The 27,872-nt window shown below is 51.9% G+C and overlaps 1 protein-coding gene across 12 annotated transcripts; it reads left to right on the top strand.

The window, feature by feature from the left end:
* The first annotated feature begins 5,734 nt into the window (after positions 1–5,734).
* DMKN (dermokine) lies at positions 5,735–19,807 on the top strand. 12 transcript variants are annotated; one of them, XM_080828820.1, is made up of 22 exons: positions 5,735–6,321; positions 6,581–6,796; positions 6,912–6,968; positions 7,272–7,322; positions 7,483–7,656; positions 8,257–8,310; positions 8,692–8,757; positions 9,012–9,062; positions 10,874–10,918; positions 11,542–11,595; positions 12,527–12,577; positions 12,725–12,772; positions 12,983–13,030; positions 15,185–15,241; positions 15,528–15,575; positions 17,184–17,231; positions 17,351–17,392; positions 17,705–17,773; positions 18,815–18,838; positions 18,952–18,999; positions 19,346–19,382; positions 19,493–19,806. In XM_080828820.1, the coding sequence occupies exons 1-20, from the start codon at positions 5,944–5,946 to the stop codon at positions 18,997–18,999; spliced, it is 1,629 nt and encodes a 542-aa protein (XP_080684946.1). In that variant the 5' UTR covers positions 5,735–5,943; the 3' UTR covers positions 19,346–19,382; positions 19,493–19,806. The 12 variants fall into 12 exon arrangements, with proteins under 12 accessions (XP_080684946.1, XP_080684942.1, XP_080684948.1 ...); XM_080828816.1 differs by lacking the exon at positions 19,346–19,382 and having other exon boundaries at positions 19,493–19,807; XM_080828823.1 differs by lacking the exon at positions 12,527–12,577 and having other exon boundaries at positions 5,770–6,321.
* The last annotated feature ends 8,065 nt before the right edge of the window (positions 19,808–27,872 follow it).

Genomic DNA, 27,872 nt, shown 5'->3' with positions numbered 1-27,872 from the left:
GGGGAGCATCTGTGCAGAGAAGGCCACTTCAGGCCAGCAGTGGGGGCAAAGCACCAGCGAAGAGAATGGCTGGAACCTAGGTGGAGCCCAAGGGGGTAGTATCCTCGTTGGGGTGTGTGTGGCACGAAAGGAATAACAACGGTAACTTGTATTTATTGTGCAATGCTGGGCTCCCTGCTGGGTGCTTTCCATGCATGACATCACTGAATCCTCCCAACCCCCTGGTTAGGTAGGAGGTTCTGTTATCGCCCCTTTTACAGAGAAGCACATGGAGGTTCCCGCAGGTTAAGAAACATGACCAAGGTCACATAGGAAGTGGAGGACAAGCAACTTAAGAGCTACAAAACATATTCTGAAAATACAGTCTTCTCCTGTTTGGCATCAAGTAGTGGGGAATCGTGCAAAGAGGAGAGGAAAGGAATGCGTGTGGGAGGTCCTTGCACGGGAGAAGCACCAAAGGCTCAGGGGGAAGGCACCCTGGTGACAGGAGGGTGGGCCTCTTTACAATGACAGGAATGGGGACACAGAAGGCCTGGTTTTTAGATGTGTGATAGCCGCGACTATTCACTAAGCACTAGCTAGCTTCCAGGACTGTGAAGAGCTAAAACCATTTAAGCCTCCCACAACCCAAAGGCAGAAGTCCTCTTGTGATCCCCATTGTATGGATGCGGAAACAGAGGCTTAGAGGGGCCAGGGTCCTGGCTGTCCACTGCCAGAACCTGACCTTTCACAGTTGCCTAAAAGTCTCTAGAAGGTTTGCCATGTGCTGGCCTGGGTGCGGGGAGACGTGCCTTCCTAGTAGGACCATGTACCTGTGGGCAGCTCCCTTCCCTTCTGGGGGCCACAATTCCTTCTATATACGGCGGGTGTGTGTGTGTGTGTGTGTGTGTGTGTCTCCAGGGGAGGACAACAAACACGACTTCCAGCACCAAAATTCCATCAATCGTGGGACCAAAAATAAAAGACCAAAAATTGCCCTTGGGGAATTTACAGGCTTCCTGTGGATACAAGGCACATAAATAGAATAGGAAAACAAATACGAAGCAATGCATCAGTAGGAACTAGATGCCACCAGGAAGGGTCTGGGGGGGGGCGCTGTGTGTGTACAATAAAGGTGACGTCCCCGCCACTTCATGGTCACTGCCTTTTTCCCGATTTGTAGACTATCATCATTTTTATGACCTGTGGTCCTTTCCTTCCCTTACGATACTTTAAATTGAAAATGTTGCAAACGCATCATAAAGATGAGTTTCATAGTGAATACCTATGTAGCCACCACTCACAGTCTACCATTAACATTTTACTCTCCTTGCTTTATCACACATTCATCACATATCTATACATCTAACCACGCATCAATACATTTTTGATGTGTTTCAAAGTAAATGGCAATCACCTGTTTATTTGCCCATTTTCAAGTGTAAAAGAGGCATGGATCACTTCTGCCTCGAGCGAGGTCCGGTGTGTCCCTCCCTCTGCCAGGAATATTCCCCCATGTCCCTTTTGTGTCCTGCACTGGGGCCTCCTGACCCTGCAGGTGTTGGCAGTACCTGTCCTGGAGCCGAGCTTCAAATCCCGACTCCTCCCCTTACTAGCTGTGATCTTAACCTTGACCACACCACCTGAATAGAGGGCCGCCTTTGCTACTTACTGGCCTGGCACACTGATCTTTTTCTTCACAGCACTTATGACGATGTGTAACTAGGTATTTACTCATTTAACGTCCATTTACCCCCTAGACTAACATGTTCAAGAGGAGAGGTCAAGGCCAGGCACAGATGGCTGGCAGCTAACGGGGGGAGTCTGGTGCCTTGTGCGGACTTGGTTTCCCCTTTGGCATGGAGTAAGTGGGAGCAGGAAGCAGGCACCTGAGACAGACAGGCAGAGGCAGGCTAGGGGTGAGGAGAGGAGGGGCCAGTTTGTGCAGAAGTGGAAGAACAGGGAGAGGAGTTGGGGTGGGACCCTCACAGACATCTTTTATTGGGGCTGACTACGTCTGTGCCGAGCACTTTCAGACATGATTCATTCCACCCGCCCAAGCTCCCCGTGAGGCAGGCACCATGACGGTCCCCCTCCCAGACTGAGGACACCCAGCTAGTGAGTGGTGATGGCCCCGGCTCCTCCTAGTCATGAGCACTTCCCTGCTGCTGGTCTCTGCTGCTGAGGGGGCCTGCCTCCCTGGGACCCTTGGGGGAGTGAGAAGGAGCTACTTCAAAATAAGTCCTCTTTAAAATTAAGTTTCTGCCTTCAGGAGGTACGTGCATGCCTGTGTATGTGTCTCACAGTTAAACTGCCAAAAAACCACTCTGACAATCCCAACATGCCCACCACTAGCAAGAACACAGAGTGTGTGCCCAGGAGTGTGCCAGACACCATTCTGAGCACCCCGCCAGGACTCCCTCCCTTCACCCTCACATTCCTGCCTCTGACAGTCAAGGAAACTGCTGCACAGGTTAAGATCACAGCTAGTAATGGGAGGAATCAGGATTTGAAGCTGGGCTCCAGGACAGGTACTGCGCACAGGTGGATCAGCAGATGCCAGCTGGAAGCTCGGGACACCATGGAGAGGAGCAGAGACAGCACCCAGACCCAAAGCCTCATCTCCTTTCTCTGCTCGAGTCCAGCCTCTGTCCTCCCCCCACTGAACCCTCCTCCCTGGTCTCTGTACCCACCTCCTGCCCCTTGCCCCCCAGTCTGTTCCTCAGAGGGACCCTGTTAACACTGAGTCAGACAACAGCCCTCCTCCATCAAAACCCACCACTCTTTCTACCTCATTCAGAGTAAGAGTCCGAGTCCTCACAATGGCCCCAAGTCCTCCTGTCTGGGCTGGTTTCTCTTTGACTTCCACACTTCCCATTTCCCCCCTGCTCATGTCAGTGGTCCTCAAATAGAGTAAGTAGGTTCCTGCCCCAGGGCCTTTGCACTGCTGTCCCTCTGCTTGAGATACTCCATCCCCAGACATCCTTATGGCTCACTCTCTCGCTTCCTTTGGGTGTCAATTCATGTCACATCTCAAAGAGCCTTTCCTGATTGCCTGATTTAAAATACTCATTGTATTTTTCATTAGTGCTCACCACCTGCTATGTTAATTGTCCAACATCCTCACAATGAATGTGAGCTCCCTAAGGGGAGAGATTTAGATGATCTCCCACGCTGTATCCCCCGTGCCCAGAACAGGTGTGACACACAGAAGGTACTCAATAAATACTTAACAGAATGAATGAATTAGTGACTTAGGAAAGCTGAAATCAGAGGGTCTTGGAAGTGAGGTCATGCAGGTCAGATTTGTGGATGCCATTAGGTATAGGCACAAAGGAGGCATGGGGATGAGGTGGAAAAAGCTGGTTGGAGTCAGGCAGACCTGGGTCATATTCGGACACCACCATTTTACCACCATTTTTTCAAAATACCTCTTATATGTGTGTTGACCAGCCCTGGGCCTCAGTTACCTCACCTGCAAAATGGGAATGTCTACTCCCCCTGCGCCGAGGTTGTTGTAAGGATTAAATGAGATCATGCCTATGGAAGCACTTAGCCTTCTATTTGGTTCACAACAGGCATTTCATAAATATGCCTGCAGACCGCGTGAGGTGACCTCTCGGGTCCGGAGATGTCTAAGGGCAGTTTCCCTCAGAAGGCAGAACATGGGAGCACAGGGGAGAAGCCAGCTGGTTCAGGAACATGCTTTGAATAAGTCTGAATTACTCAGTAAGAGCCCTGCCCTATTCTCAATTTTCCCTCAAGCTTTCTGTTTATGTTAGAGAGGAAGACTCAAGTTCTGTGCTCCTGTGCTTTGACTACCTCCCTCATACTTGCCAATCTCCTTTTTTAACACAGGAGCCACGGCTGGCTATCATGTAACACCGCTGTGTACTTCTCACTATGTTTTCTGTTACTTTCTATTTGTGGACAAGTGATCCTGGCTTTCTGTTTACAGTAGCAATGTAAAATATACTTAAGAAAGTAAGCTGGCTTAAAGAAAAATATTAATAACAGAGATGGGTCAGGAGGCAGATATATACCACGGTGAAGGCGGTGGCCCATGAGGGAAGTGTGGGAAGGAGTCTCTGAGGCAGGGAGCGTTCTACCCCCAGCCCCGTGGTCCTGTCCTTGGACGCGGAAGCAGCTGGCTCAGGGGCTGAGGTGTCCATCAGCAATCCGGAGGCCTCAGATTTACTCCTGCCCCCTGTCCCCTGCCTTCCATTAGGCCCCAGGGCAAAACCACCACCAATTCCATCCAGAGAAGAATGAAGGTTTTGACAAGCAGCGAGAGGTCTGAGACAGAGGATGACAGAACGTGCTGGGAGCAGAGTTTAGGAGTGGGGCAAGCCTGGGCTTGGCTTTGGCTCTACCACACACCACCATTCCCCTCTGATCCCCAAATTCTCTGTCTCTAAATGGGGTAATTCTAAGACTATCTCCCAGGGCTGTGTGAGCCTTAAAGTGCTTAGTCCGGCACTGGGCACCCAGAGCCATGGATAGACTGGAGCCGCAGTGACAATTACGATGATGATTACCACTACCACCATGATCACTCTCATTAAAGGGAGGTGGAATAACAGGGAGGTGGGAGGTGCCCAGGACAGACAGGGATTGTGTTTACGTGGTGAGAGGTGCTAGATATTACAAGCTGGGGTGCGGGTGCTGGGGTGGAGAGAGACTGACTGAAAGACATTGAGAAAGGCGGATGGAAACCAGCCCCTCCTAAGTCGGTGATGAGTTCCAGTGATACAAGGCTGGCGACAAGTGGGAGGCCCCAAGGCCCTGGGAGCAGAGAAGTGGACGGGTGCTGGACAGGGGTGAGACGGGTTAGATGCCTGAGCTCTGTGTCCAGAGCTGGGACAGGGAGAGGGCCATGCTGCTGACAGAGGGCCCTGGGAGGGGGCAGGGTGGGGGGCTTGTGCTGTCCCCTCCTCCCCTGCCGCCAGATCCTGGGGAGACTGGGGGTGGGGTGGGGCGAGCAGCAGTCCCAGTCCTCTCAGGAGGCTCTGAGCTCACACACGTGCCCCTGTGGGCCAGGTAAACAGGATGGGTGCCTGGGTCAGCTGCTCCCTCCCACTCATCCCCTGGGGGTGGCTGGCCCGCCCAGTTCCCGGCTCCGCGCCCAGCTTTCTCAGCCAAGAGCAGCCTGAGTGCTGAGACGCCCTGATGACCACTCTGGCTACTTCCTACCTCCATATCTGGGGTCCCCACTGAGGGCAGTCTCCCAACTCCTAGAGTCTCTGTGGAGTGGAAAGCATGGAAGAGTGTGAGGACAGTCACCTTTAGGTGGCAGCATGGGAGGGAAGAGAGATGGGAGGGAAAAAGGCCACCAAACTGAGAGAGAAGGCCAAGAAAGCAGCTGCCTCTCATCCCGGTGCCCCCGATCCGGGCTGGGTTACACCTTGGGTGGGTCTCGCCCCATCGGGTTCCCTACACTTGCCTCCTGGTTGGGTCCTGCCTGTGGTTCCTTTCTTTTGAGTCCCCTCCACCTACCACCTCTAGGAGACATCAACCACCTATCTCCTCAGATGCCCCCATCCCCACCCCGCGCCCCAGATTCCTGGGGTTGGGAAATCAGAACACCTTTGCACCTGCCTCATCCCATTTCTTCCTCCCTGATGCTCGGGCTCCCTCTCTGTTTCAACACAGACTCTCAGACTCACAATTACAGCTCATTACCCTATCGGTGGCTGGCCCTGAGTCATGAGGGAGGGACTCTGGGCTCCCCAGCCCCGTCACCTTCTCCCAGGCCACAGTATAAGGAGTAGCGGCAGGGAGGAGGACTCTGGGAAGGCTGGGGAGTCTGGGAAAGGAGAGAGAAGGCTGCGGACTTAGAGGAACGGGGAGTAAGTCAGGAGGAAGAACACAGAGGAGGGCACACGCAGACACGGGGGTAGAGGAAGGGCAAAGTGAAGAAAACTCGGGTCGGAAGAAGATAGGAGGGAGAGGAGCGAGGCAGAGATGAAGTCACAGGGCTCCCTGGCCTGCCTCCTGCTGGCCCTGTGCCTGGGCAGTGGGGAGGCTGGCCCACTGCTGCGAGGAGGGGAGAGGGCTGGAGCAGGTGCTGGGGAGGCCTTGGGACATGGGGTAGGAGATGCCATTGGACAAGGGGTGGGAGATGCTATTAGCCATGGAGTCGAAGAGGCTGTTGGCCACGGAGCTGGAGAGGTAGCTGGCTCTGTAACCAGAGAAGTCATGGGTCATGGCACGGGGGAGGCAGCCCGTGCCCTTGGAAACACTGGGGGCGAGGCTGGCAGACAGGCTGAGAACATCATTCGGCGTGGAGGAGATGCTGTCCACAGCTCCTGGCAGGGGATGCCTGGCGGCAATGGTGCTTGGGTGAGTAGTGGGCAGCTGGGTGTGGAAATGGAAGGCTGCGGGCAGTTGGGTTGAGAATCTTGGAAATCAGTTGGAAAGATGACTGGGTCTCTTATTTGTGGCTGTCTGGGGTGGTTTCCCTCCATGAGATGATGCCTCCTTCTTCCACCATGCTGGGGTCTCCCTCTACCTGCCTCTAACTATGTCCTGCTGTGCCTGCCCTCCCCATCACCGAGGGGGAAGGGCACACACACTCAGTGCAGGCGTGTTGTTCTTGCAGGGAACCGGCGGCCAGCCTCCATCTGGAGGCCATGGCATCTTTGGCTCCCAGGGTGGCTCTGGAGGCCACAGCCAAGGCAATTCTGGAGGTCCAGGGACTCCCTGGGGCCAGGGGTATCCCGGAGGTCCAGATGGCAGCTTTGGAACCCACTCTCAGGGAGGCTCCTGGGGCCAAGGAGGCAACGGAGGGTCTTTTAGCTCGGGCACGAACGCTCAGGTACAGTAACCACCCGAGCCCTGAGGTTTTCCACCTCCTGCCCTTCAAGCCCACACTCTCCACGCCTCCCTCATCTTACTGTCAGTACCCACACTCGGCCTCCTCCTCTCTGCAGGGGACTGTGGTCCAACCTGGTTACGGGTCAGTGAGAGGCAGCAACTCACATACAGAGGTAAGGGAAAGAGTATGGGGAGGAAGAGGGTGTCCAGGTGCGTGTGCCAGAAAGTAGGAGAGACGAAGAGGAAAGAAAGGCTGGGGGGGGGGGGGAGGCGCGTCAAGGTACAAGGCAGATTGGACAGGAAAGAGATGGGCCAGATGAGGAGGCCAGGAAGAGGGGAGGGAAGTGGGATGGGCGTGGGGCAGAAACACGTGGGGAAAGAAGGCCAAGCCGCAGGAAGCAGGAGAGCCTGGCCTGTGGCGATGGCTTTCACTGAAGTCTGGAAACTCACCTGTCCCTGGAAACTTTCCTCCGCAGTGCACCAACCCCCCACCATCCGGCTCAGGCGGAAGCTCTAGCAACTTCGGGGTAAGGGGATGGGCAGTCGGAGCATGTTGTGCAGGGAGTAGACAGAACGTCGGCTCCCCTCAGACTGTGCTGTGGGGAAAATGCTGGAGCCAGAGAGGGAGGGGAGGGAGGGAAGCAAACACTCCTGATATTCTCATTCTGGTCCCTTCCTGCCCCTTAGGGAGGCAGTGGTGGCAGCAGTGGCAGTGACAGTGGCAGCAGCAGTGGCGGCAATGGCCATGGTGGCAGCAGTGGCAGTGGTAGCAGCGGCAGTGGCGGCAGCAGCGGCGGTGGTAGCGGCGGCGGCAGCGGCGGCGGCAGCAACAGCGGCGGCAGCAGTTATGGGCCCAGCTGGGTGAGTTCTACTCTGCTGCTCACCATCCCAGGGCTCCTCAGCTCCTGCTCCCCACCCTCGCAGCCCCCCAGGCAGGCTTCCTTACACAGCCGGCTCTCCGGGGCCTCAGCAGAGGTGCCCCCGCTGCTGCATCTGCTCCCTCGGCTCCCTTCCGCCCCGCGCGGGTGGGGATGCCCTGCCTCCTGTCTAACCCACTCCCGCGGCCGCACCCGCTTGGTGGAGAGGACTAGAGCTGGGGGTGGCAGAGGGGAGAAGAGAGGTGGATGCAGGAAATGGGCTTGGGAAGCTCCCAAGAGAACAGGGGCAGGCCCGTCGCACACACGGAGACAAGGACACGTATAGAGCTGGGGTGATAAATACAGGGCACAGGAGGCCCCTCCCAAAGGGCTGAGAGGACTGAGGGGAGAGTAGACTGTAGCCTGGCAGCTGGCTTAGGGTGACTCTCCCAGAGGGGCCCTGCAAAGCGGGAGCACAGTTGGCTTCCCCGGGTACCTGGGAAAGGTCTGAGGCAAGAAGGGGTAAGTAAGGAGAACAAGCCAGGTCACATAAGCTGCTTTAACTTACTGCTCCATATACTAACTGTTTTCCCTCCCAATCTAGGACCGTCCCTTAGAAAATTCTAGGAATTTTCAAAGCGGCTACTCAGGTTCACAGGTAAGGACTCTCAGGTCCCTTCCTCTACCTATGTTCCAGGAGAGGGAGGGGTAAGGAGAAGAAGGGGGAGGACAGGACAAGCTCTTAGGTGCCAGGATCAAGGCTCTTAAGATGTTAGGCTCCAAAGGCTTTTTGGCTTCTGGCATGTGGTAGGGGGAGAGGATGACAGCTCAAAATCCCCAACTGTCCCGCATTTCCAAATACACCTGGTCATACCTGTTCTTTGTGCTCTGAATAACTTCCCTCAGTGGCCAGCTGGCTCAAGATCGGAAGAGATGGAGGTTGGCAGAGGGGAGTAAAACAAATTATAATGTCCTGACAATGATCAGGTTCCCACTGAATCCTTTTAAGACCCTGTGTGGACTCTTGTTCCCCTCGTAGGGATACAATACCGGCTCTTCCTGGGGTAGCAGTGGTGGCGGAAGTGGCAGTGGAAATAAACCTGGGGTGAGTGTCTGCTGAGAGCACACCTGCACAGATCTGCCTCCTTTTCCTGGAGGGGGGTGGAGATAACAGGTGCTGAGGCCCCTTGGATGATGGGAGAGCTGGGAGAGTGCTGGCCAGAGCTGAGAATGGGGCCAAGGTGGGGTGGCTGCTGGCTAGCCTCAGGGTTAACGGATTCATGTGTGCTGCAGTGTGGGGGCTGCCCCTGGTGTCTAGGCCACAACAGAGGGAAAGCTGTCTCTCTCTCTTTCTCACAGTGTGACAGCCCCGGGAATGAAGTCCGCATATCCGGAGGATCTGGGGGTCAGGTGAGAGCCAAACTTGGGACTGTGCCCACTCCTGCTTGGCGCCACTCCTAAGGCTAACCTTCATCCCAGCCCTGTCCGTGGGAAAGAAACCAAATGCATACTCCTACAAATATTAAAAATCTCCAAAGTAATAATTAATTGCAAATCCTTACAAGATGTGCCTCACTTTATACCATGGAGGAGGCTGTGAAAAATCACATAGAAACCAGTCCTTTTAGAAACGTAATCACTTCAAGTGACCTACACCCACCCGGCCAGTAAACAGAAGGCCTGAACAGAATGCCGTGACCTCTTCGACAGCATTTGGAAACTGGGTTTGGAATGCACAGACTTTCCTCCTAGTTATTCTGGAAATCTGGGCTTTCTGTCAGCATCTATAGCACTGACAAGAGGAAGTGTTATGCTAAGGTCCCCACGAATAGCCTAGAGGTCTTGTGAAAATGCAGGTTCTGAGTCAGCAGGCCTGGGGTGGGGCTGAGATTTTGGTTTCTACCAGGTTCTGGCAAGGCCCATGTGCACTGGTGTGAGCATAGCTGATGGGGAGAAGGCTCCCTGAATATTAGGCTCCTTGGATATTAAGGATACTAACCTCTATGGGTAGACAGGTGTTAGTTTCTTAACTAACGATTTCCTAACTAACTAACTTCCCAGCTTGTAACTCTGTTTCTAGTTCTTTGTATACCAAAGTCTTAAATATGTAGTCAAATATACCAGTCTCTTCTTCTATGGTTTCTGCTCTTGAAAAGAAAAAGGCCTCGATTTTCTTCTAGAACTACTAATACATCTATACTTTCCTTTTTTCTATTTAACTCTTTAATCTACCTGGGCTTTACTTCGCTGTATACAATCTAGTCCCATTCCTCAGTTTGGCTAGACTTGTCTCACATTTTGGATCAGAGTTGCCTACTGTCTTATGAAGGGAAAACCAGATAAAAACAGAAGTGCGGGGGTGGGGGGGGGGGACCAGCAGGGTGTAACTTGTGCCCCCGAACCCTCCAAATATTTACCTGGTATTGCCAGCCACACACATTGAATTATTTACACCATTGATGTACAATGTCACTTGTAAATACCTTCATACTTTGGGTTCTATCTGGTGAAACTGACTCATCTGTTCCGTGATGCGGTTATCTTTATGGTACATTAATATCTGCCAGTACAAGTCCTCCTTTGTTGTCTGTCTTTTCCAGTGTTTTCTCACCTATTCTTTTTTTTTAAACATTAAAAAAATTATTTATTTATTTATTTATTTGACACAGAGAGAGAGAGAGAGAGATCACAAGTAGTCAGAGAGGCAGGCAGAGAGAAAGGGGGAAGCAGGCTCCCTGCTGAGTGGAGAGCCCAATGCAGGGCTCTATCCCAGGACCCTGGGATCATGACCTGAGCCAAAGGCAGAGGCTCAACCCACTGAGCAACCCAGGCACCCCTTTCTCACCTATTCTTTTTTAAAGAATTTATTTATTTATTTATTTGACAGACAGAGATCACAAGTAGGCAGACAGCCAGGCCGAGAGAGAGATGGGGAAGCAGGCTCCCTCCTGAGCAGAGAACCCGATGCAGGGCTTGATCCCAGGACCCTCAGATCATGACCTGAGCCGAAGGCAGAGGCTTAACCCACTGAGCCACCCAGGCGCCCTCACCTATTCTTAAACATTTATTCTTCCAGATGAATTCCAAGATTATTTTGGCCAATTCCAAAAGAGAACTCCATGAGGACTATTAGAGGAACTGTATTAAATCAATACAGAAAGGTGCAGGGAGGGACCTAAAATCTAAAACAATGATCTCTGTTGCACTGTCTCATCCCTCAGGGCTTTGGAGGACAGGGAGGTCCCAGCGGCTATGGCGACATCAGGGTAAGGAGATGACCGGCACTGAGAGGAGAGACCAGTGGCAGGGGATGGGATGGAGGTCTCCTTTGCAGCAGCAACGCTAACAGAGCCGATAGTCCTGCACCCAGGCTGGTCTTGATCTTAGCTCAGGGAATTCATCTCAGCACCGGGAAAGTGGGACTGAAGAAGTGCCTCCCTCTAACTTAGGAGGAGAGAGATCGGATGACTTCTGTGCCGCTAGGCTCCCACCGACTCTCCAGCCAGTGTCCCCTTTCTGACCAATGCAACACATCTGCCCAGACCACATCTTACAGTTTGCATCTGTTTAGTCCAAGAGTCTGGCTGGCTTCTGCCTCAAAACCAGGGGACAGTTCAGATACTTTGGTGGCAAAGGCCCTTCCTGTTAGATTTTGGGCAGTTGCAGAAGTGAATATAAAGAGATGGTTATGTCGCCAAATTGAGTAATAGCCGAATCCACAGGAAGTTGAAACAAGATTTGCCAGGGAGAAGAGCCTCTCTTGGGGATCTGGGAAATCTGCTGGGTTTGTGCCCTGATTCAGGAGTCCCTTGCCCACATCCTGCTAATCTGCCCTCTCGTCCTACATGCACCCTGCTTCTACACAGACTCTTCCATTTTCTCTCTGTAGGAAATAAGCAAAGAGGGCAGTCGTCTAGTTGGGGGTCCCCAAGACAATTATCAGGTGAGCACAGATGGCTTTAGGAGAAGGGCTGGTAGAGTGTGGGGACGGAACACTAAGGGATGGGGAAAAGAAACAGAAATATCAGTACCTTCTTGCAAGCTGCTCTGACTCTGTGTTGAGCGGCCACCAGGAGACTAGACAAGGGTCTGGGATCCCTGTCTCCTTGGTTCATCCATTCCTCTCTCTTCTACAAACTATGATCATCACTGTGTATTATCACTGAGAGGGAAACACAGCCAAAAGTAACAGGAGAATGGTCAAGGGGCTATTTTTGGAAACCATACTTAAGAAGTGTTAACCTCTGAGTTAGAAAGCAGTGACCTCTGAGTTAGAAGATGGGGACAGTTGTCCCACCTGTCCTCTGTGCATCTTCAGGCAGGGCAGTTGGCCTCTCTGAGTCTGGGCCTCCTCTTGGGTAAAATGGGGACGGCGAAACCTAACTAGCTCCACGCCACAGTTACTGCAGAACTTTCTGCATCATGACCAGAGCAAGGTGATTCAGGATCTGGACACTGGAGTCCGACAAGGAAACAGAACCCGAGGCATGCTGCTGGACAGCTCTGAGTTTGCTTCCCTCCTCTGTCAAGTGGAGATGTCTCCACACAGGAATGTGGCAGGATAAGGCACTGTGCTAGGCACGTGGTGGAACTACACATGAGCTCCCAGCAGTCTTTTTGGGTCAAGCTGTGGAGGGAAGCAGAATAAGAATATGATTCAAAGGAATGGGCAGGGTTATTCTAGAAATAAGTGGCAGAACATTCCAAGAAGGTGGGACTTCCTAGCTGCTGTGTGAGAAAAGAAAGGAGGTGGCTTTACCCAGAGTACACAGAGCTTGAGCAAAGGCAGAGACGGTGCGTCAGAAGCAGGCTAATAGGGGGCATGCATGACAGGAGGAACAGGCCTTGAACAGTAGTCCCCCCTTCCTACCCAGTGGCAAGGGCCCAGCGGAAGAGGTGAAGCTGTCAGTGGGATCAATACCTTGGTGAGTGGAGGCATAACCCCACCTTTGGCCGGGACCATGGCGTCAAGCAATCCGTTGCCTCCCCTCCGGACCCCCAGAGCTCCCGGCCCTGCCTCTTGCTCACAGGGTGGGTTCCTACACTCATCCCCTTTCTCTTTGTTTCCTTAGAACTCTCAGACATCTCCTGGGCTCTTCAATTTTGACACTTTCTGGAAGGTGAGTTCAACAAGATCTCTCTGCCCACTCTCTTTTGGAAAATCAAAGTTCTGTCCCTCTGCCCTGTGGGCTTGAAGCCCTCTTTCCAGAAAGACCAACTGTCAGTGGTGGTCCTTGACTTCTTGCCCTGAGGTCCTGAGACAACATTACATCACATTACAACTCAATTTGCCATTTTCCTCTTTTTTTTTTTTTTTTTAATCTCTGCAGAATTTTAAATCCAAGCTGGGTTTCATTAACTGGGATGCCATAAACAAGGTAAGGGCTAGAAGGCCGTGCCATTCGATCTTTGTGGGAGAGGGAAAGAGAGAAGAAAGCTTAACTGCTAACCCCCCACGTGGGGAGCTGGGGAAGTGATGATGGCACTGGAAGGGTGTTCTGTCCAGTGCTTTAAAAGAGGACAAAAACAAAGAGGAAGGAGGCAGAGCCAAGAAGAGGGGGTAGTTTGGAAACAGCTGGGAGTCGGGAAGAGAAAGGAATGGGCCTCTTTCATGTCTCAACACACAAACTGAACAGGGGTGAACCTCAGTTTCTCCTTTGAGACCTGGAAGATTAAGGGGAGAGTGAGGAGGCCTAGTCCTTGTAGGGGAAGGACTGAACAGTCAAGAGGAACTAGAGGCCCCAGGAGGACTGACGCTGAGAAAGAAGGGAAGGGAAGTGACTATGTGCCCAGTGCCTGCTGGGTGCCAGGCGTTCTGGGCCCTGGGTGTGCATAGGTTGAAGAGGCACTTGGAGCCCAGAACCCCTCTCTCCTTCCCCCCTGCCCACCCCTTCCACGTTCAGGGATCCCCTGGCCAGGCTGATCTGACACCCAAATAGCAGACGCACCCCCAGAGCAGAGGCAGGCCGATAATCCGAACAAACTCCAAAGGCAGAAGTTGCAAGTGACAGCCCACGGATGTGCTTTGTTTGAAACACTATGAATTAGTTGCCAAAGTTTAAAAATTGAGAGCTTTTAAAAAATGACTTGGAATTCCGACTTCTCTTGAAAAATGAGGCAATGCTGGGCCCCTCTTTCCTCGAGCTCTAATGGACAGGAGCTGAATAGCGGCTGCTTCTCTCCTGCAGCCACACGCCTGCTGCCCAACAGTCACCCCAGCAGCTGAGCTTCTGACCCTTACAGTAGAAGAAGGAAGACAAGGGTCCCTGCCCTTTAAAACTCGTGGGGGATACAGGGGTGTTACGCAGGGAGGTGAAGAGAAAGCCCCAACTCAGGCAAGGCCAAGTCTGCGCCTTGGGGAAGAAGGTGGGAGAGCAAAAGGTGTGGGAGGCAGAAGTTCCCAGGTGCAGGGCAGTGCAGGTTTGGATGAACTAAAGGAGCCAAATGGACTTTTCTGTTTGAAAGAAAATGGTGTCTGAGAGGGGCGAGACTCCTTACTATGGATCTCGGGGAGACCAGGCCCCCAAACACAAGGAGCTTAGGGTCAGAGGCACAGATGGATACTTCCCAGGGGCCAGAAAGGCAGTGAACATTTTTGTACATTGGAGGGGGGGGCAGTAAAGGGAGTGCTCACAGTTAGGCAAGATCCATTTGGGGCAGCTTCCCCAGAAGCAGATCTAAGAAGGGGGGGGCAGGACAGAGATGGGCAGAGAGGAGAACAGAAGGCCCATCTCCTTCACAGGGAGGGAGCTGAGCACTGGGGCCAGAGTGAGCAGTGACAACAGGGAGACTATACGTAACAGTTCTTGGCAAGTATGAGTTGTTCCATCCCAAACTGGAATGTCTGGATTTGGCTGGATGACAGCCACCCTGGGCGAAAAGATCCTTGCCGATTTCAGGAGCAGAGGCCTGATCCACCCGACTTGGCCCATTAGGTCTTGAATTCTTACTCCTTGAGCTCCCCCTTAGAACATATTTCTTTGCCCAGGATGAGAGGAGCTTTCGTACCCCGTGACTTCCAGACAAGGAGCTACCAGATGGATGGGAGCCCCCAACCCCTTCTTAAAACCCCACTACTCCACCACTAATCTCAACCCTTATCCTTGAAATAAATCGTAGCTGTCCCACACTCCTGGTCTCTGCTCCTTTCTTACGTCTCCATTGTCATTCCAGGGGGGTTGGAAGGGTCATCCACAGCCCTGCAGCTTCGGGAAATGGGCTGGGGGTCCTGGTCCTGTCCTGAGGTTTGGCTGCAGTGAGGTTCTGTCAGAGGCCGGGGAAGCAGGGAGAGTGAAGAGTGTGGTGTGTGTAGGGGGGAGGGGGGCTGGTTAGCGGCTCCCGAGATCTAGTCTCTCTTTCCCCCTCTGCTTCCAAAAGCAATTTACTGGTGTCCCTAAGACACCCCAGCTTCCCCCCAAACTTTAGTCATGATGAAATTCTGAAGGCTGAGTGATGGTGGTAGCGGGAATAGGGGTATAGGTGAGCAGGAGGCCAAGCTCCCTGCTCACCCCTACCCCACCTTTCCTCCACAGGGCCAAGTCCCACGCCCCAGCACACGTGCCCTGCTCTACTTCAGCCGACTCTGGGAGGTAGGAGAACTCTCACTTTTCAGAGAACTGGGGATCTGGTCATCTGTCCCTTTCCCCACCTCCCTCAAGCTCCAGCCCACCTGTCACAAAATTCGCCCTCTTTTCATTGTGAGATGGGCAGTCTTGCCCAAATACCATCAGAAGTGCTAACACCCTCAACCTCCGGTATGCTTATCTTCATCTAACCCCAAATCACACCCAGGTGCCAAAACCCATTCTTGCACCTTTCCAACAAGCTGCCACACTCCCCGCTCTGAGCCCCACTCACCTCTTCTCCTCCCTCTAGGATTTCAAACACAACACCCCTTTCCTGAACTGGAAAGCCATTATTGAGGTAAGGGTGGCAGAACCTCTCGTTCTGGAAGCCCAGCTCTGGGGACATGGGACCTGGGCTCTTGGCAATGGCTTGCATTCAGTCCCTTTCGCTTACCTTCCCTGCTGAGGGAGTTCCTCCCTCTCTTCCCACTCTCCTCCCTTTCAGCAAGGCTAAGTGGGGGTGGGGTAGGAGAGAGAAGCCAGCGAGTCACTACTGAAGGAGTAGGGTGGGCGGTCCTCCTTAGGATAAAAGCTGAAGCCAAGGACAGGGGCCTCCACAGGCACAGGAACACGAGGCCCGCCGCTCTCTCTGCTCTGCTGCTGTTCCTGCTGGGCGTGGCCTGGCTCAGGGGGAGCCACAGCTGGGTGGGTACTGCAGGGGGGGGGGCGAGGTGGGGAAGAGAGAGGGGCCTGGAGCCGGGGCCAACTCTTAGGACTGGAAAAGGGGTGTTAAGGAGGAAAGCGGAAAGGAAACAGGAGGCATGAGGGGAGCAGGTCAGGCAGTGGTCAAGTGTGAGCAGGTGCAGAAGGTCTGAATATCTGGGTTCTGGGAAGGAGAGGTCCTACAGAAGGCCACATCTTGATTCTTCCTGGTCAGTGGCCTTTGGGCACTGAGGCTAAGGTTGCCCACTCACTCATTCATGTGGGCCAGGTACACGAGGCTGGACAGGTGGGGCCATGCAAAGGGGGAGGTCAGGGCCCTCCTGGTGCGTGTTGTCATGCACTCATGAATGACTAGTGTGCCTTGTTGTCTGAGGGAAATCTGAATTTAGGTGTTCACAACTAGTTTAAAAATGCAGGCCACGCAAAAAATCCCTGGAGGCCTGTGGTCAAGCCGTTTGCGACCTCAGTGTTAGGGCTAAGAGTGGGGCTACAATTCAGTAGGAGTTAAGTCGGAGTTAGGAGGAACACCCTAACTCCGTGGGGGAGGGGAAGGGTGGGAGTGGGGGTTCCAAGTGGAGAGGTGGTGGTTACAGAAGCTAAACTTCTCTCCTGCTGCTGAGAATTTTCCTCTTGCCTTGACTGCAGAGGGGAATGGCTCATGCACCTGCGCTGTGTCTCACGTGGCCTCATGGGTTTTCTTGCATTTCTCCCCTTTCGCTCTCCTTTGGTCCAGTGTGAATCTAATCACCTCACTCTGCCTCTGTTTGCTGAGGATAGCATCCCATTCTTCCAGGAACCCTGTGGGAACAGTGTTTGCGAATAGGAATTATAGGGCTAAGGAGGGAGCAGGGTTTGGTGTCCGTAGAAGGGGGGTTGGGGCTGAGGGGCCGTGTCTGCTCCAAGGGTGCCTGTGTGGGCACCGCTCACTTGCCATTCCTGCTCCGTCCCAGGCCGGCCTGCCGGAGCTCCAAAGTGCGTGGGTGGCGGCAGTTGCCTCGCTCCCCCACATTGAGTGTAGAAATCTGTCCTGTATCTATTGGGGTCATCAGTGTCCTCAGGCTCACTGGCTTTTCCGGAAGCACTGCTGATCCTGGACCATGGAGAGGGGTGCGGCGGGATGTGTGGGTGCTGGTGCTTGCGCGGGAGGACAGGGCCTGGGTGGCAGGCTGCTGGAGCCCTGAGTCCGGCAGGGCTCGAGGGACCTTGGACAAAGACCCCCTCACGGAGACTCTCTCCCTTCAAGGGTGCCGATGCATCCTCGCTCCAGAAGAGGTCAGGCGGTGCCAGTCAGGTGAGTCTCTCTGCCCTCAGACTGCTGTTGACGGTCCCAGGTCCCGCTCGGTCTGGTTCTCGGGGCTGGCCAATCTGAAATTCTCTCTCCTCCGCACCCCCATGCTGTTGTTTTCTCAGTCTGGTGGAGGATGGCAAGAAGTGGCCGCTGTGACTTCTAAGGTAAGACATCTGCCACCTGACCACCTGATTCAAACCGCCCTCATTTCCCTGGTCTCCTGCCTTCACCTCCCAAGTGATACTTGAGGAGATGGAGAGGTACCAGGGAAGGAGGAGGCAGGGCCACTCAGACTATAAGGGAGGTGAGGCTATGGGCTCTGGCTGGCTGAAGGAGATTCTATAGAAAAAAATGCATGACACAAGGAGGGAAGGCAGGGTTTGGAAACAGGTCTGGTCCAGGCCAGGAGCCGGTGTGTTTATTCCACAGCAAAATGCCCTCATCCCTTCTCTCTACCCCCCTGCTTTCTTCCACAGAACAACTATAACCAGCAGGCATACCCTACTCCTTCTGGTGGGCAGTACTCAGCCAAGATCCCCTCTAAGGTAAGACTCCCAACTGCCTTATTTCCCCACTAGGGTCTCTGCATGGGGTGGGGGTGGGGGGCAAGGGAGGCTTTCCATGGCCGAGGCAGAATCCTGTTCATTTTGACAGTCATGTCTCTCCGCCTCTGTGTAGGGAGACTCAGGCTCCTTGAGAGCCATTTGGAAGGGGAGGGTGGGAGGTTCAATGTTCTTCACTCCCACCCACTCAGAAAAGGTTACAAGGGGGCAGCAGCTGTGTTGCATGCCCTGGAGAAAACTGGGAACCAACATCCTCTCAAAGAGGGATGTATAGCTCTAAAAACACCTCACATGACACACAGCAAAACAAGTAGCCTTCCCATGTAGTAGAGTCTGCTCCCTCCGCCTCTGTAACTGCTGACATTTGTTCATGGGATGGGCGGAAGGTGACAGGAGGGCACGCTAACACTTAGGGGAGGCTTGCCCAGAAACTTGTGGTTGGTGGGAAAATTAATGCTTTGTTCCACAAAGGGAATAACAGAAAAGAAAAAAAAAAACCCAATCCTGAGAATTTTGTTTCATTCAGATGCAAAGAAGGCAACCTTATATATTTAGTAAATGAACACGCTAAATACTAATTAAGACTGGTGAAGAAAAAACAGGTGTTATTTCCCGCCATCTCTCAGAACAAGGAAGCCCCTGGCCTCAGGGACGGAACGGGACTTATACTGAGAGATCAGGAGTCACCTCCTGACTGGGAACCGGTGAAGCAGTAGTTAATGCTGTCCGTGGGTATCCACTGGCTAATTTCCATCTACCTAGCAGGCAGAAGACCATCTATCTCCCTATCTACCTTCTTCTGTTCACTCTGCTTGGCCAGTGTGTGCTCATCTTGGGTAAATGTACTTAGGATGATAAATCTGCTTGAAAAGAAGTCCATGGGCTGAATGTCCACAGTCAGACCCAAGGGCCTCCGAGATAAACTGGGTCTGAGCCTGCCCCTGCCATCGGGTCCCTCCTGGGCCCCTAGGACAAGGCAGAGGTCACTGTAGCCCCACATCACCTCCTCTGATCTCTTTCCAGGGGATAACCACACCTTCTTCCTCGGTGAGTAGTGGGGCTGAGAAAATCGGGCTCCTGAGAGAAGGGATCTGGGGCCAGAGGGCGTGCAGGGCCAGGGTCAGGGCCATGGCCACTCAAATGTTCTCTATGTCCCACAGGCTTCCCGGGTGCGCCCTGGCCTGCTGCAGTGGGTGAAGTTCTGGTAGGTGAGTGTCAGAGCGAGCGGTGCAGGCCTCCATCCAGGAGCTGAGAAGCAGCCACCCCAGGGGGCAGGGCTGGGATCTTGGCATTCGCTTTGCTTTGGGTGGATGCTCTAAAGGCATGGAGAAGGAGACCCCAGTGGAGAAAGACTCATCAGGAGACCAGTGAGGACACTCGGAAAGCACCCTCTGAGCACCGATGGAAGGCCTGCCAGAGGCCCCTGCCGTGCAGGGACAGCCAGAGGGAAGGTGGAGGGGAGGGACGGGACAGAAGGGTCTGGGGGAACTGCAGGAGGAAGTGAGTGGGGAAGGGCAGTAGATTAACTTGGCAGAACCACAAAATCTGTTTCAGGGAGAAGCAAGAGTAAGGGGACACGCGGGTGAAACAGGTAGGACACCAAAAAACTGTGGGAGTGCAGAGGCTGGATGAAAGGATACCCGGTTTCAACACGTTCAGGAATAGCCGAATTCTACCATTCGGTCTTGTCTTTTCTTCTAGAAAATTACTTCCAATCAGGACCGAGGCCCTGGACATCGGCCGTCAAGGAGCCCATCTGTGCCCTGCCCCCAACTCTCTTCCTGTGTCAGACCTGGCCTGGGTGCTGACACCTGCTTTTTCTAGGTTGGGGACTTGGTCTGTCTGTCCCTCATTTCTTCTAACTGTGGGGTCTCCTTGTAGAGCAACCTCATCGGATAAACCTGCCACTTTGTTCACCTACTCCGTTTTGTGACAAGTCACTGTGACAATTCTTCAGGAGAAGCTTCCTACTTTTGAATTTCTTTGTGGAAATAAAATATGAATCTTGTTTCCTTAAGATTTCCCACTCTGTGTTCTTTAATGTTGGGCTGATGGCCCGATCAGGGAGGATGGATGTGATCTAGGGGCAGATAATTTGCCTTCCTGCTGAGAGTGGTAAACCAAACGGGGGAATTGAGAGAGGTAAGACCTGGGTGGTCCCAACAAGCAGTAGTTAGCTGCTCTCCCTGTGCCTCAGTTTCTTCATTGTAAGACATCATCTCGGCCCAGTCTACATCTGAATGCCATGCCCCCCAGCTGAGGCGCTCAAAGGTGTTCTGCTAGCCTGAAAAGTCAAGAGGGAAGTCATCCACATCAGGAGGTGGAAGTAAAGAGGGTTTTCAAGAGAGGAGGCCAGTCCCAGAGGGTCAGGAAGGTGCAAGAACAGGGGCCAGGGGCTAGCAGAGCACATGCCCCAGCCTTGTAAACACATGGAGGCGTGGATGAGGCTGTGTGCTTAGGAAGATGTGGGCAAGCGGCTCATAACCAGCCCAGTGCCTTGTTGTATGCAGTGGCTCTGCGTCTCTGGGATACGGAGGGGGTGGCGGAGACTTCTACTCTATGAAAGTGCCAAGGAAACAGGCAGAGGTTCTTGGCGCAGGCTGAGCCCAGGCTTATTTCAAGCCTAGCAACTCTGCAGACAGGCCTGGAGAGTCTGCACTTAGAGTCTCTGAGTCAAAATCCCGTCAAGGCCATATAATGTCTCCAAATTAGGGAGTCCCCACCACTCATCCCCGACATCCCTGCAGGGACCCAGGAAGGAAAAGGAGGACAGGAAGCACCCTGCCAGCCTAGACGACCCCCTCTGAGATTGCAGGTTCCCCGAGGGCACAGCTCCTGTCTGCCTTGGTCATCATCACTCCATCCTCAGCACTGACCGCAGTACCTGACAAAGGGTGGGCCTCAAATAGTTGGTGAATAAATGAAAAAAACCTGGTCCAAAATGGACTTGGGGAAACTGTCTTGATTAAACCCATCCGGGTGAGAGAAGGATGAAGACCATTTCTCTGCCCTGTATCCTACTCTCACCTTTGTCCTTAAATTGGGGCTACCACTTTGTGGACATACCCCCATTTTATTGTGCTTTGCTCTATTGCATTTTGTGGATATTACGTCTTTTACAAACTGAAGGTTTGTGGCAACCCTGCATCAGGCAAGTCTATTAGAACCAGTTTTCCGATAGTATTTGCTCACTTGGTGTCTCTGTGTTACATTTTGGTGATTGTCTCAATATTTCAAACTTCATTATTACTATATCTGTTATGGTGGTCTGCAGTCCCTGATCTTTGATGTTACTGGCACCACCTTATATATCCATATAAGGACGGCCTTATATGCCATCCATGTAAAGCTGCAAACTTCATCCATAGATGTTGTGTGTGTTGACTAGTTCACTGACCGGCTGTTCTCCCATCTTTCTCCTCTCCTTGGGCCTCTCTATTCCCTGAGAGGACAATATTGAAATTAGGCCAGTTGGGGTGTCTGGATGACGCAGCTGCTTAAGCATCCGACTCTTGGTTTGGGCTTGGATCCTGATCTCAGGGTCGGCTGTCGGCTTCCATGTCAGCAGGGAGTCTGCTAAGGACTCTCTCTCCCTCTCCCTCTGCTCCTCCCACCTCTAATTTTTTTTTTTTTTTAAAGAAAGGACATTAGGCTAATTAATAACCCTCCACTGGCCCTCTAAGTGTTTAAGTGAAAGGAAGAGTTGTGTGTCTCTCACTCTAAATCAAGAGCTATAAATGACTAAGCTTGGTGAGGAAAGCATGTGGAAAGCTGAGACAGGCCGACAGCTAGGCCTCTTGCTCCCTGGCCATTTGAGAATGCAAAAGAAAAGTACGTGAAGGAAATGAAAAGTGCTACTTTAGTAAGCACATGATTGATCAGAAAGCAAACAGCCTTGATGCTGATAGGGAAAACATTTCAGTGGTCTGGATGGAAGTTCAAACCAGCTACATTCCCTTCAGCCAAAGCCTGATCCAGAGCTAGGCCCTCGCTCTCTCCAATTCTGTGAAGGCTGAGAGAGGTAAGGAAGGTGCAGAAGAAAAGCTGCTAGCAGAGGGGGGTTCATGAGGTTTAAGGAGAGAAGCCATCTCCATGACATAACAAAATCGCAAAGTAAAGCAGCAAGTGCTGATGTAGAAGCTGTAGCCACTGACCCAGAAGATCGAGCCAAGGCCGTTCCTGAAGGACTTAAGCAACAGATTTTCAGTACAGATGAAACAGCTGTCTATTGGAAGGGGACGCCGTCCAGGACTTGGAAAGCTGGCGACAAGTCAATGCCTGACTTCTCAGCTTCAAAGCACAGGCTGACCCTCTTGTTAGGGACGAGTGCAGCTGGCAACTGAGTTGAAGCCACTGCTCACTGACCATTCTGAAAATCCTAGGGCTCAAAAGAACTATGCTCCATCTACTCTGCCTGTGCTCTATGCCTGGAATCACAAAGCCCGGATGGCAGCACATCTGTTTACAGCACGGTCCGCAGAATGTTTTAAGACCACTGCTGAGACCTGCTGCCCAGAAAAAAAAAGAAAAGATTCAAAATATTACTGCTCACGTACAAGGCACCTGGTCACCCAAGATCTCTGATGGAGGTGGCCAGTGAGATCAGGGTTTCCTGCCTGCTGACACAACACCCATTCTGCAGCCCACGGATCAAGGAGTCATTGTGACTTTCAAGTCTTATTACTTAAGAAATCCATTTTGTAAGGCACTGGCTGCCATAGATAGTGGTTCCTCTGATGGAGCTGGGCAAAGTAAATTGAAAACTTTTTGAAGAGATGCACTGTGCTGCAGACCATTAAGAATATTTGTGATTCATGGGCGGAGGTCAAAATATGAACATGTGCAGGAGTTAGGAAGACTGTGATTCCAACCCTCGAGGATGACTTTGAGGGGTTCAGGACTTCAGTGGAGGAAGTCACTGCAGATGTGGTGGAAATAGCAAGAGAACTTGAATTAGAAGCGGAGCCCGAGCATGGGGCTGAATCGCTGCGATCTCATGATTGAACTGAAGGGATAAGGGGCTGCTTCTCATGAATGAGCAAAGAAAGCGGTTTCTTGGGATGGAATCTACTCCTGGTGAAGATGCTGTGAAGACTGTTGAAATGACAACAAAAGATTTAGACCATGACATAGACTTATAGTTGATAAAGCAGCAACAGAATCTGAGAGGCCTGACTCCAGTTCCGAAGGAAGTTCTACTGTGGGTAAAATGCTACCTGACAGCATCACACATTACAGAGAAACTGTTCATGAAAGGAAGAGTCAACCGATGCAGTAAACTTCAGTTTGTCTTAAGAAACTGCCACAGTCACCCCAGCCTTCAGCAACTACCATCCTGATCAGTGAGCAGCCATGGACATCGAGGTGAGAACTTCCACCAGCAAAAAGATCACACTTTGCCAAAAGCTCACTTGATGGTGAGCATTCTTTAGCAATAAAGTGGTTTTTTAAACATGTTTTTAAAAAATATTCTTTTTATTTAGTTGACAGAGAGAGACAGAGCACAAGCAGGGAGAGCAGCAGAGAGAGAGGGAAAAGCAGGCTTCCCATTGAGCAGGGAGCCCGACATGCGGCTCAATCCCAGGACTCTAGGATCATGACCTGAGCCGAAGGTAGATGCTTAACTGACTGAGCCACCCAGATGCCCAATAAAGTGCTGTACATTGTTTTCTTAAGGCATAGTGCTATTGCACACTTACTAGACTACAGGATAGTAATAAACGTAATTTTTTTGTGCACTGGGAAACCAAAAAATTCATTTGACTCAATGGACTGCCTGGTTGAGCATCCGACTCTTGGTTTTGGCTCAGGTCATGATCTCAGGGTCCTGGGATTGAGCCTCATGACAGGCTCCACGCTGAGCACGGAGTCTGCTTGAGGATTCTTTCTCCCTCTCCTTGTGCCCCTCTCCATGCTTGTGCTTTCTCTCTCTCTCTCTCCAAAACAAGTAAGTAAATCTTTAAAAAATATTTTAAAAATAAACTAAAAAAATTCACTGGACTTACTTTATTGTAATATTTGCTTTATTGTGGTGGTCTGGAACCCAATCTGCCGTATCTCCAAGGTGTGCTTGTCCTTGTCCTGGGTTTCAGCGGTGTAGGGAGGGCCTTGCAGTACCTCCTGGAAGCCACAGGGAGGAGAACCAAGCTCTCCCAGGGTAGTCCGTCAATTTTTGGCTGACTGACAGCTGGCTGCCAAGAGTGTGGGTGATGAATCAAAAAGAGCTGGAACTCAGGTCTCCTGCAGCTAGTCCCTGAGGGACGGTGGGAGAAGCTGAGATGGTCAACATGGTTCTGGACTCTCAGGGTATTCCTGGTCCAAAGGGCTCGAAGCCGCCCTTTAAAGTTCAAAGTGCCACTTGATGCAGGAAAAGGCCTTCTGGTGTAAAGGACTCTCTAATAAAAGGGTAGGATGTCCCTTTCTCCTTCCTGGACTTCTGAAGCAGCCTCTGACTTTCATTTTTCCCTAAAATCCATTCTCCCATGCCATCCAGGAAGGATCCATGCTCAGAATCCTCCATAAGTTTTTTAGTAGCCCTAGAATGAAGTCCCAACTCCTCACTGTGGCTTGGGGAGGATATGGCTCCAGCCTCACTCTTCCTGTCAACCAAGACCTGTTGGGAGACGCTCTCAAGGAATGCTGCTGCTTCCTGTCCCCTTCTAAAGACTCAAGTTCTTTAGAAGACAGGAGCTTTAACTGCTTTCGGTCTACATTCAAATGTCCCCCAACCCAGCCAGTGGAACCAAGGATACCTACCCGATTGCAATCACATTGCACCTGTTTTATTTTCTCCCCACAACTTGTCCTTCTCTGAAGTTATAGTATTCCCTAATTTTTTTTTTAATTAGACTATGATTTGTCTTCTCTACTGGAACATAAGTTCCACAGGACAGGTACCTTATCAATTTTGAATTCCCAGCGCCAAGAGCCAAAGTGGCTGCTTGATATTTGTGAATGAGAGAATGGTAGGAGGGATCAGAATTCAGTGGGATTGATCCAGGAAGTCTTCCTGGGAGAAGTTCAATAAGCAAAGGGTACACAGGGACAAAAAGTGGGTGGCAAAGGAAGAAACCAGACCTGTTGGACAACATGGCTGCTTTTTGGGGTGTGATAGCAACATTGGGAGAGGCACAGGAAAGGAAGGGACAGGATGTCCCGAATTCTGCCTCCCGATACCCCACACCCCAGCTCCTTTTCTCTTCAAAGATTTTAGACTTTTCACTTAGGTGTTCACCAAGGTCCCAAGGCCCCGGTGTGCATCCCTTCAAATCCCACATTCCCTTTCTGAACCCAGGAGTCTGGCTCCTAGCCCCTAGGTGTGTCTGTAATGTAGCAATCAGGGTTGGGCCTTGCCTCCTACCCACACTCAAGTTCTGGCAAATATGGGGTGGGGTGGGGGCAGGCCTGTGGGAAAACAGGGGTTTACTGGTAGTCTCCGAGAAGGAACTAGAAGATCAACTGGACTTGGAGATGGGTTGATGCAGAGCCAGGCTGTGTGACTCTCTGCCTGACACCATTAGCCCTATGTGATGCATCCAACACATTGCTGAAATCCAGTGATTCTCCTGCCATCCATCACCCAAACTGCTGGGATGGTGAGAATCCCCTCTCCTTTTCTTCCCCCACTTGCCCAACCACGGGACCAGGCACTCGGGAAACCAATCCACTGAGGCAGCACAGAGATGCTACATTCTAAAGTTAGCACTTTAGGGGCACCTGGGTGGCTCAGTGGGTTAAAGCCTCTGCATTCGGCTCGGGTCATGGTCCCAGGGTCCTGGGATTGAGCCCCGCGACGGGCTCTCTGCTCAGCGGGGACCCTGCTTCCCACCTCCCATTCTCTCTCTCTGCCTGCCTCTCTGCCTACTTGTGATCTCTGTCTGTCAAATAAATAAGTAAAATCTTTAAAGTTAGCACTTTAAGCATAAATCCTGTAAAGCCAAGATTGCCCTTGAGGGTCCATCAGGAAAGTACCAAGTGGAAACAAAGCTGTCGAGCACAGCCAGTTCTCTTCTCCAGCAGGAGAATGGATTTCTTCAGTTGCGCACATTGTATTCAGAGGCATTATACAGAAGTACTTATTTTTAAAACACCTGAACTGTAAAGCCAGAACTAGAATGGGTCGACGGTCTTTAAACACACACTTGGTGCACCAAGGTGCTCCTACTCCAGGAGGCAACTGGAGTCCGAGACAATCGCAGCTTCATTCTGGGGCACATGCTCCTGGAGGGCCATTAATCTCTTAATTTTCTGTGTTCATTCCGCCCAACATGTACAGGTTAACTCATTGAAATTAATGCATGTATGCAGGGAGCTGCCACCTATGGCTATGCAGGTGGCATGCTGTGAAGGGACACCTGAGCAACGGGACGAATGGGGGCTAAATGCAGTCTGCCCCCCAACTCTCAGGGCGTGGGCCTGACTCATGCAATGTGCTACGTGGGCTGGCGAGGTCCTTTGGAGGACACGATGCCACAGTACAGCATGGGCGCGATCCAGGTGCAGGCCCTGGAATCCCAGGGTTCTCCTGCTGGCCTTGCCACACACGGGCTGTGTGACCTTGGGTGAGTCACTTAACCTTTCTACCTGCTGCGGTTCCCCTGCCTACACAATGTGGATAATTATAATATCTACCTCATAGAATCATTGTGCTATTTCAATGAGATCGTTCATGTAGAGCACTTAGCACAACGCCTGCCACATAACATATCAATAAATTGGCTAACTTTATCAGCATCATTAGCATTTGGTGGAGAGGAAAACACTGGGAAGTCAATTTGTTACAAAAGAACTCTAGAACAAATCAGATGATGGTGTTTGGCTCCTCTGGTGCTTTGGATCCCCCAGGCCAAAGTGCTCCCCCATTAGCATGCCTAAGTGGAGGTGATTACACAGTATCAGTTCTCCTTTGTCCATTCTTCTCTCCCTCTGCTCCCGGAGCTGACCCTATGCTGACAGAATGGTGGCTAATGAGCTCCTTCAGCCACTGCTCATTAATCAGTAAGAATCCATTACACAGAAAAACTTGTGTCCTCCAGAAAACCTTTTAAGCGGCACTCCACATGCCTCAGGCATCTTGTCGCTCATCCCCTCCAGCAGCATGACTGCACGACAGCCCCTGCCACTTGGCCATTTGTGCCAGTGAGTGTTCCTGGAGCCCTGTCTCCTCAGGGAGCCCCGCCAAGTGGGAGGTGCTGTTATAAAGACAGAGGAGGCTTCCTAAGCCTACAGGGGGGCCGCATGTGGGGTGTGACGGTAGCATGGGAACTGAACGGAAGCACCAACTTCTGGGGTTCCCGAAGATCATTCATGAGTGCCATCTAGCCTCTCCACCCCACGCCTGCCATCTGTGTGCACCGCATCAGGTTGGGGTAGAGAGGCCTGCTCTCAAGTAAGGTCTTGCTTTGTCCTGGCCCCTCCCTATGACACCAGGAACCGGCTGGGCCACCTGCACCTCATGGTAGGAAAGGTGGCTTGATTAGAATATTTTGTCACTTTGAGGTGATCCAACTCCTAAGTTGGGGGATGGGACAGGGAGTGGGATAAACTCCATGAAATGGAGAAGGCACTCAAAGTTCAGGACCTAGATCCTATCTCCAACCCGGCATCTTTAAGACCTGCTTTGCGTTTTTGTGTAGTTTCCCCCTCCACCCCCGGGGTCTCTATTCCTTGTCTTTGTAGTTCAAGACAGTCAGACTCTCTCTGAAGACCCAAGACTAAAAGATGGGCAGCTGGAAAACGGGAGAGGTCCAGCCCCAAAGGAGGAAAGTGTACAACTTGGTGGAAGGATGTTTGAACCCTAACTTACCCAATCAAACAAATGCTGGCTCCGCCTGTACTCTGTCTAAGGCAAAGTGTAGGGGCATATAAAGGTGATTAAGAGAGAGTTCTCAGCTTCAAGGAACTTAATATTCTAAGAGAGAAATAAGAGCATAAGTTATCCCAGGTACAACTGCAGAGATAAATAAATGAATTGTTATGGTAATTCCAAGAAGGGACCGGTATGGGGAGTGGGGGTGGTGGTGAGGGATGATAGGAAAAATCAGGGAAGATTCATCCAAGATGGATGTTGGGTTCTGAAAAC

Source organism: Martes martes (genome assembly GCF_963455335.1).
Source record: "Martes martes genome assembly, chromosome: 17".
Classification (NCBI taxonomy): domain Eukaryota; kingdom Metazoa; phylum Chordata; class Mammalia; order Carnivora; family Mustelidae; genus Martes; species Martes martes.
This window is presented reverse-complemented; position numbering and strand designations above follow the sequence as displayed.

Bases quoted from the DNA above. Each gene is read 5' to 3' on its own strand.
- DMKN (XM_080828816.1), top strand. From the start codon at position 5,944: ATGAAGTCACAGGGCTCCCTGGCCTGCCTCCTGCTGGCCCTGTGCCTG. The intron at 6,322-6,580 runs GTGAGTAGTGGG...TTGTTCTTGCAG, and splicing joins CTGGCGGCAATGGTGCTTGG to GGAACCGGCGGCCAGCCTCC. The intron at 7,657-8,256 runs GTGAGTTCTACT...CTCCCAATCTAG, and splicing joins GCAGTTATGGGCCCAGCTGG to GACCGTCCCTTAGAAAATTC.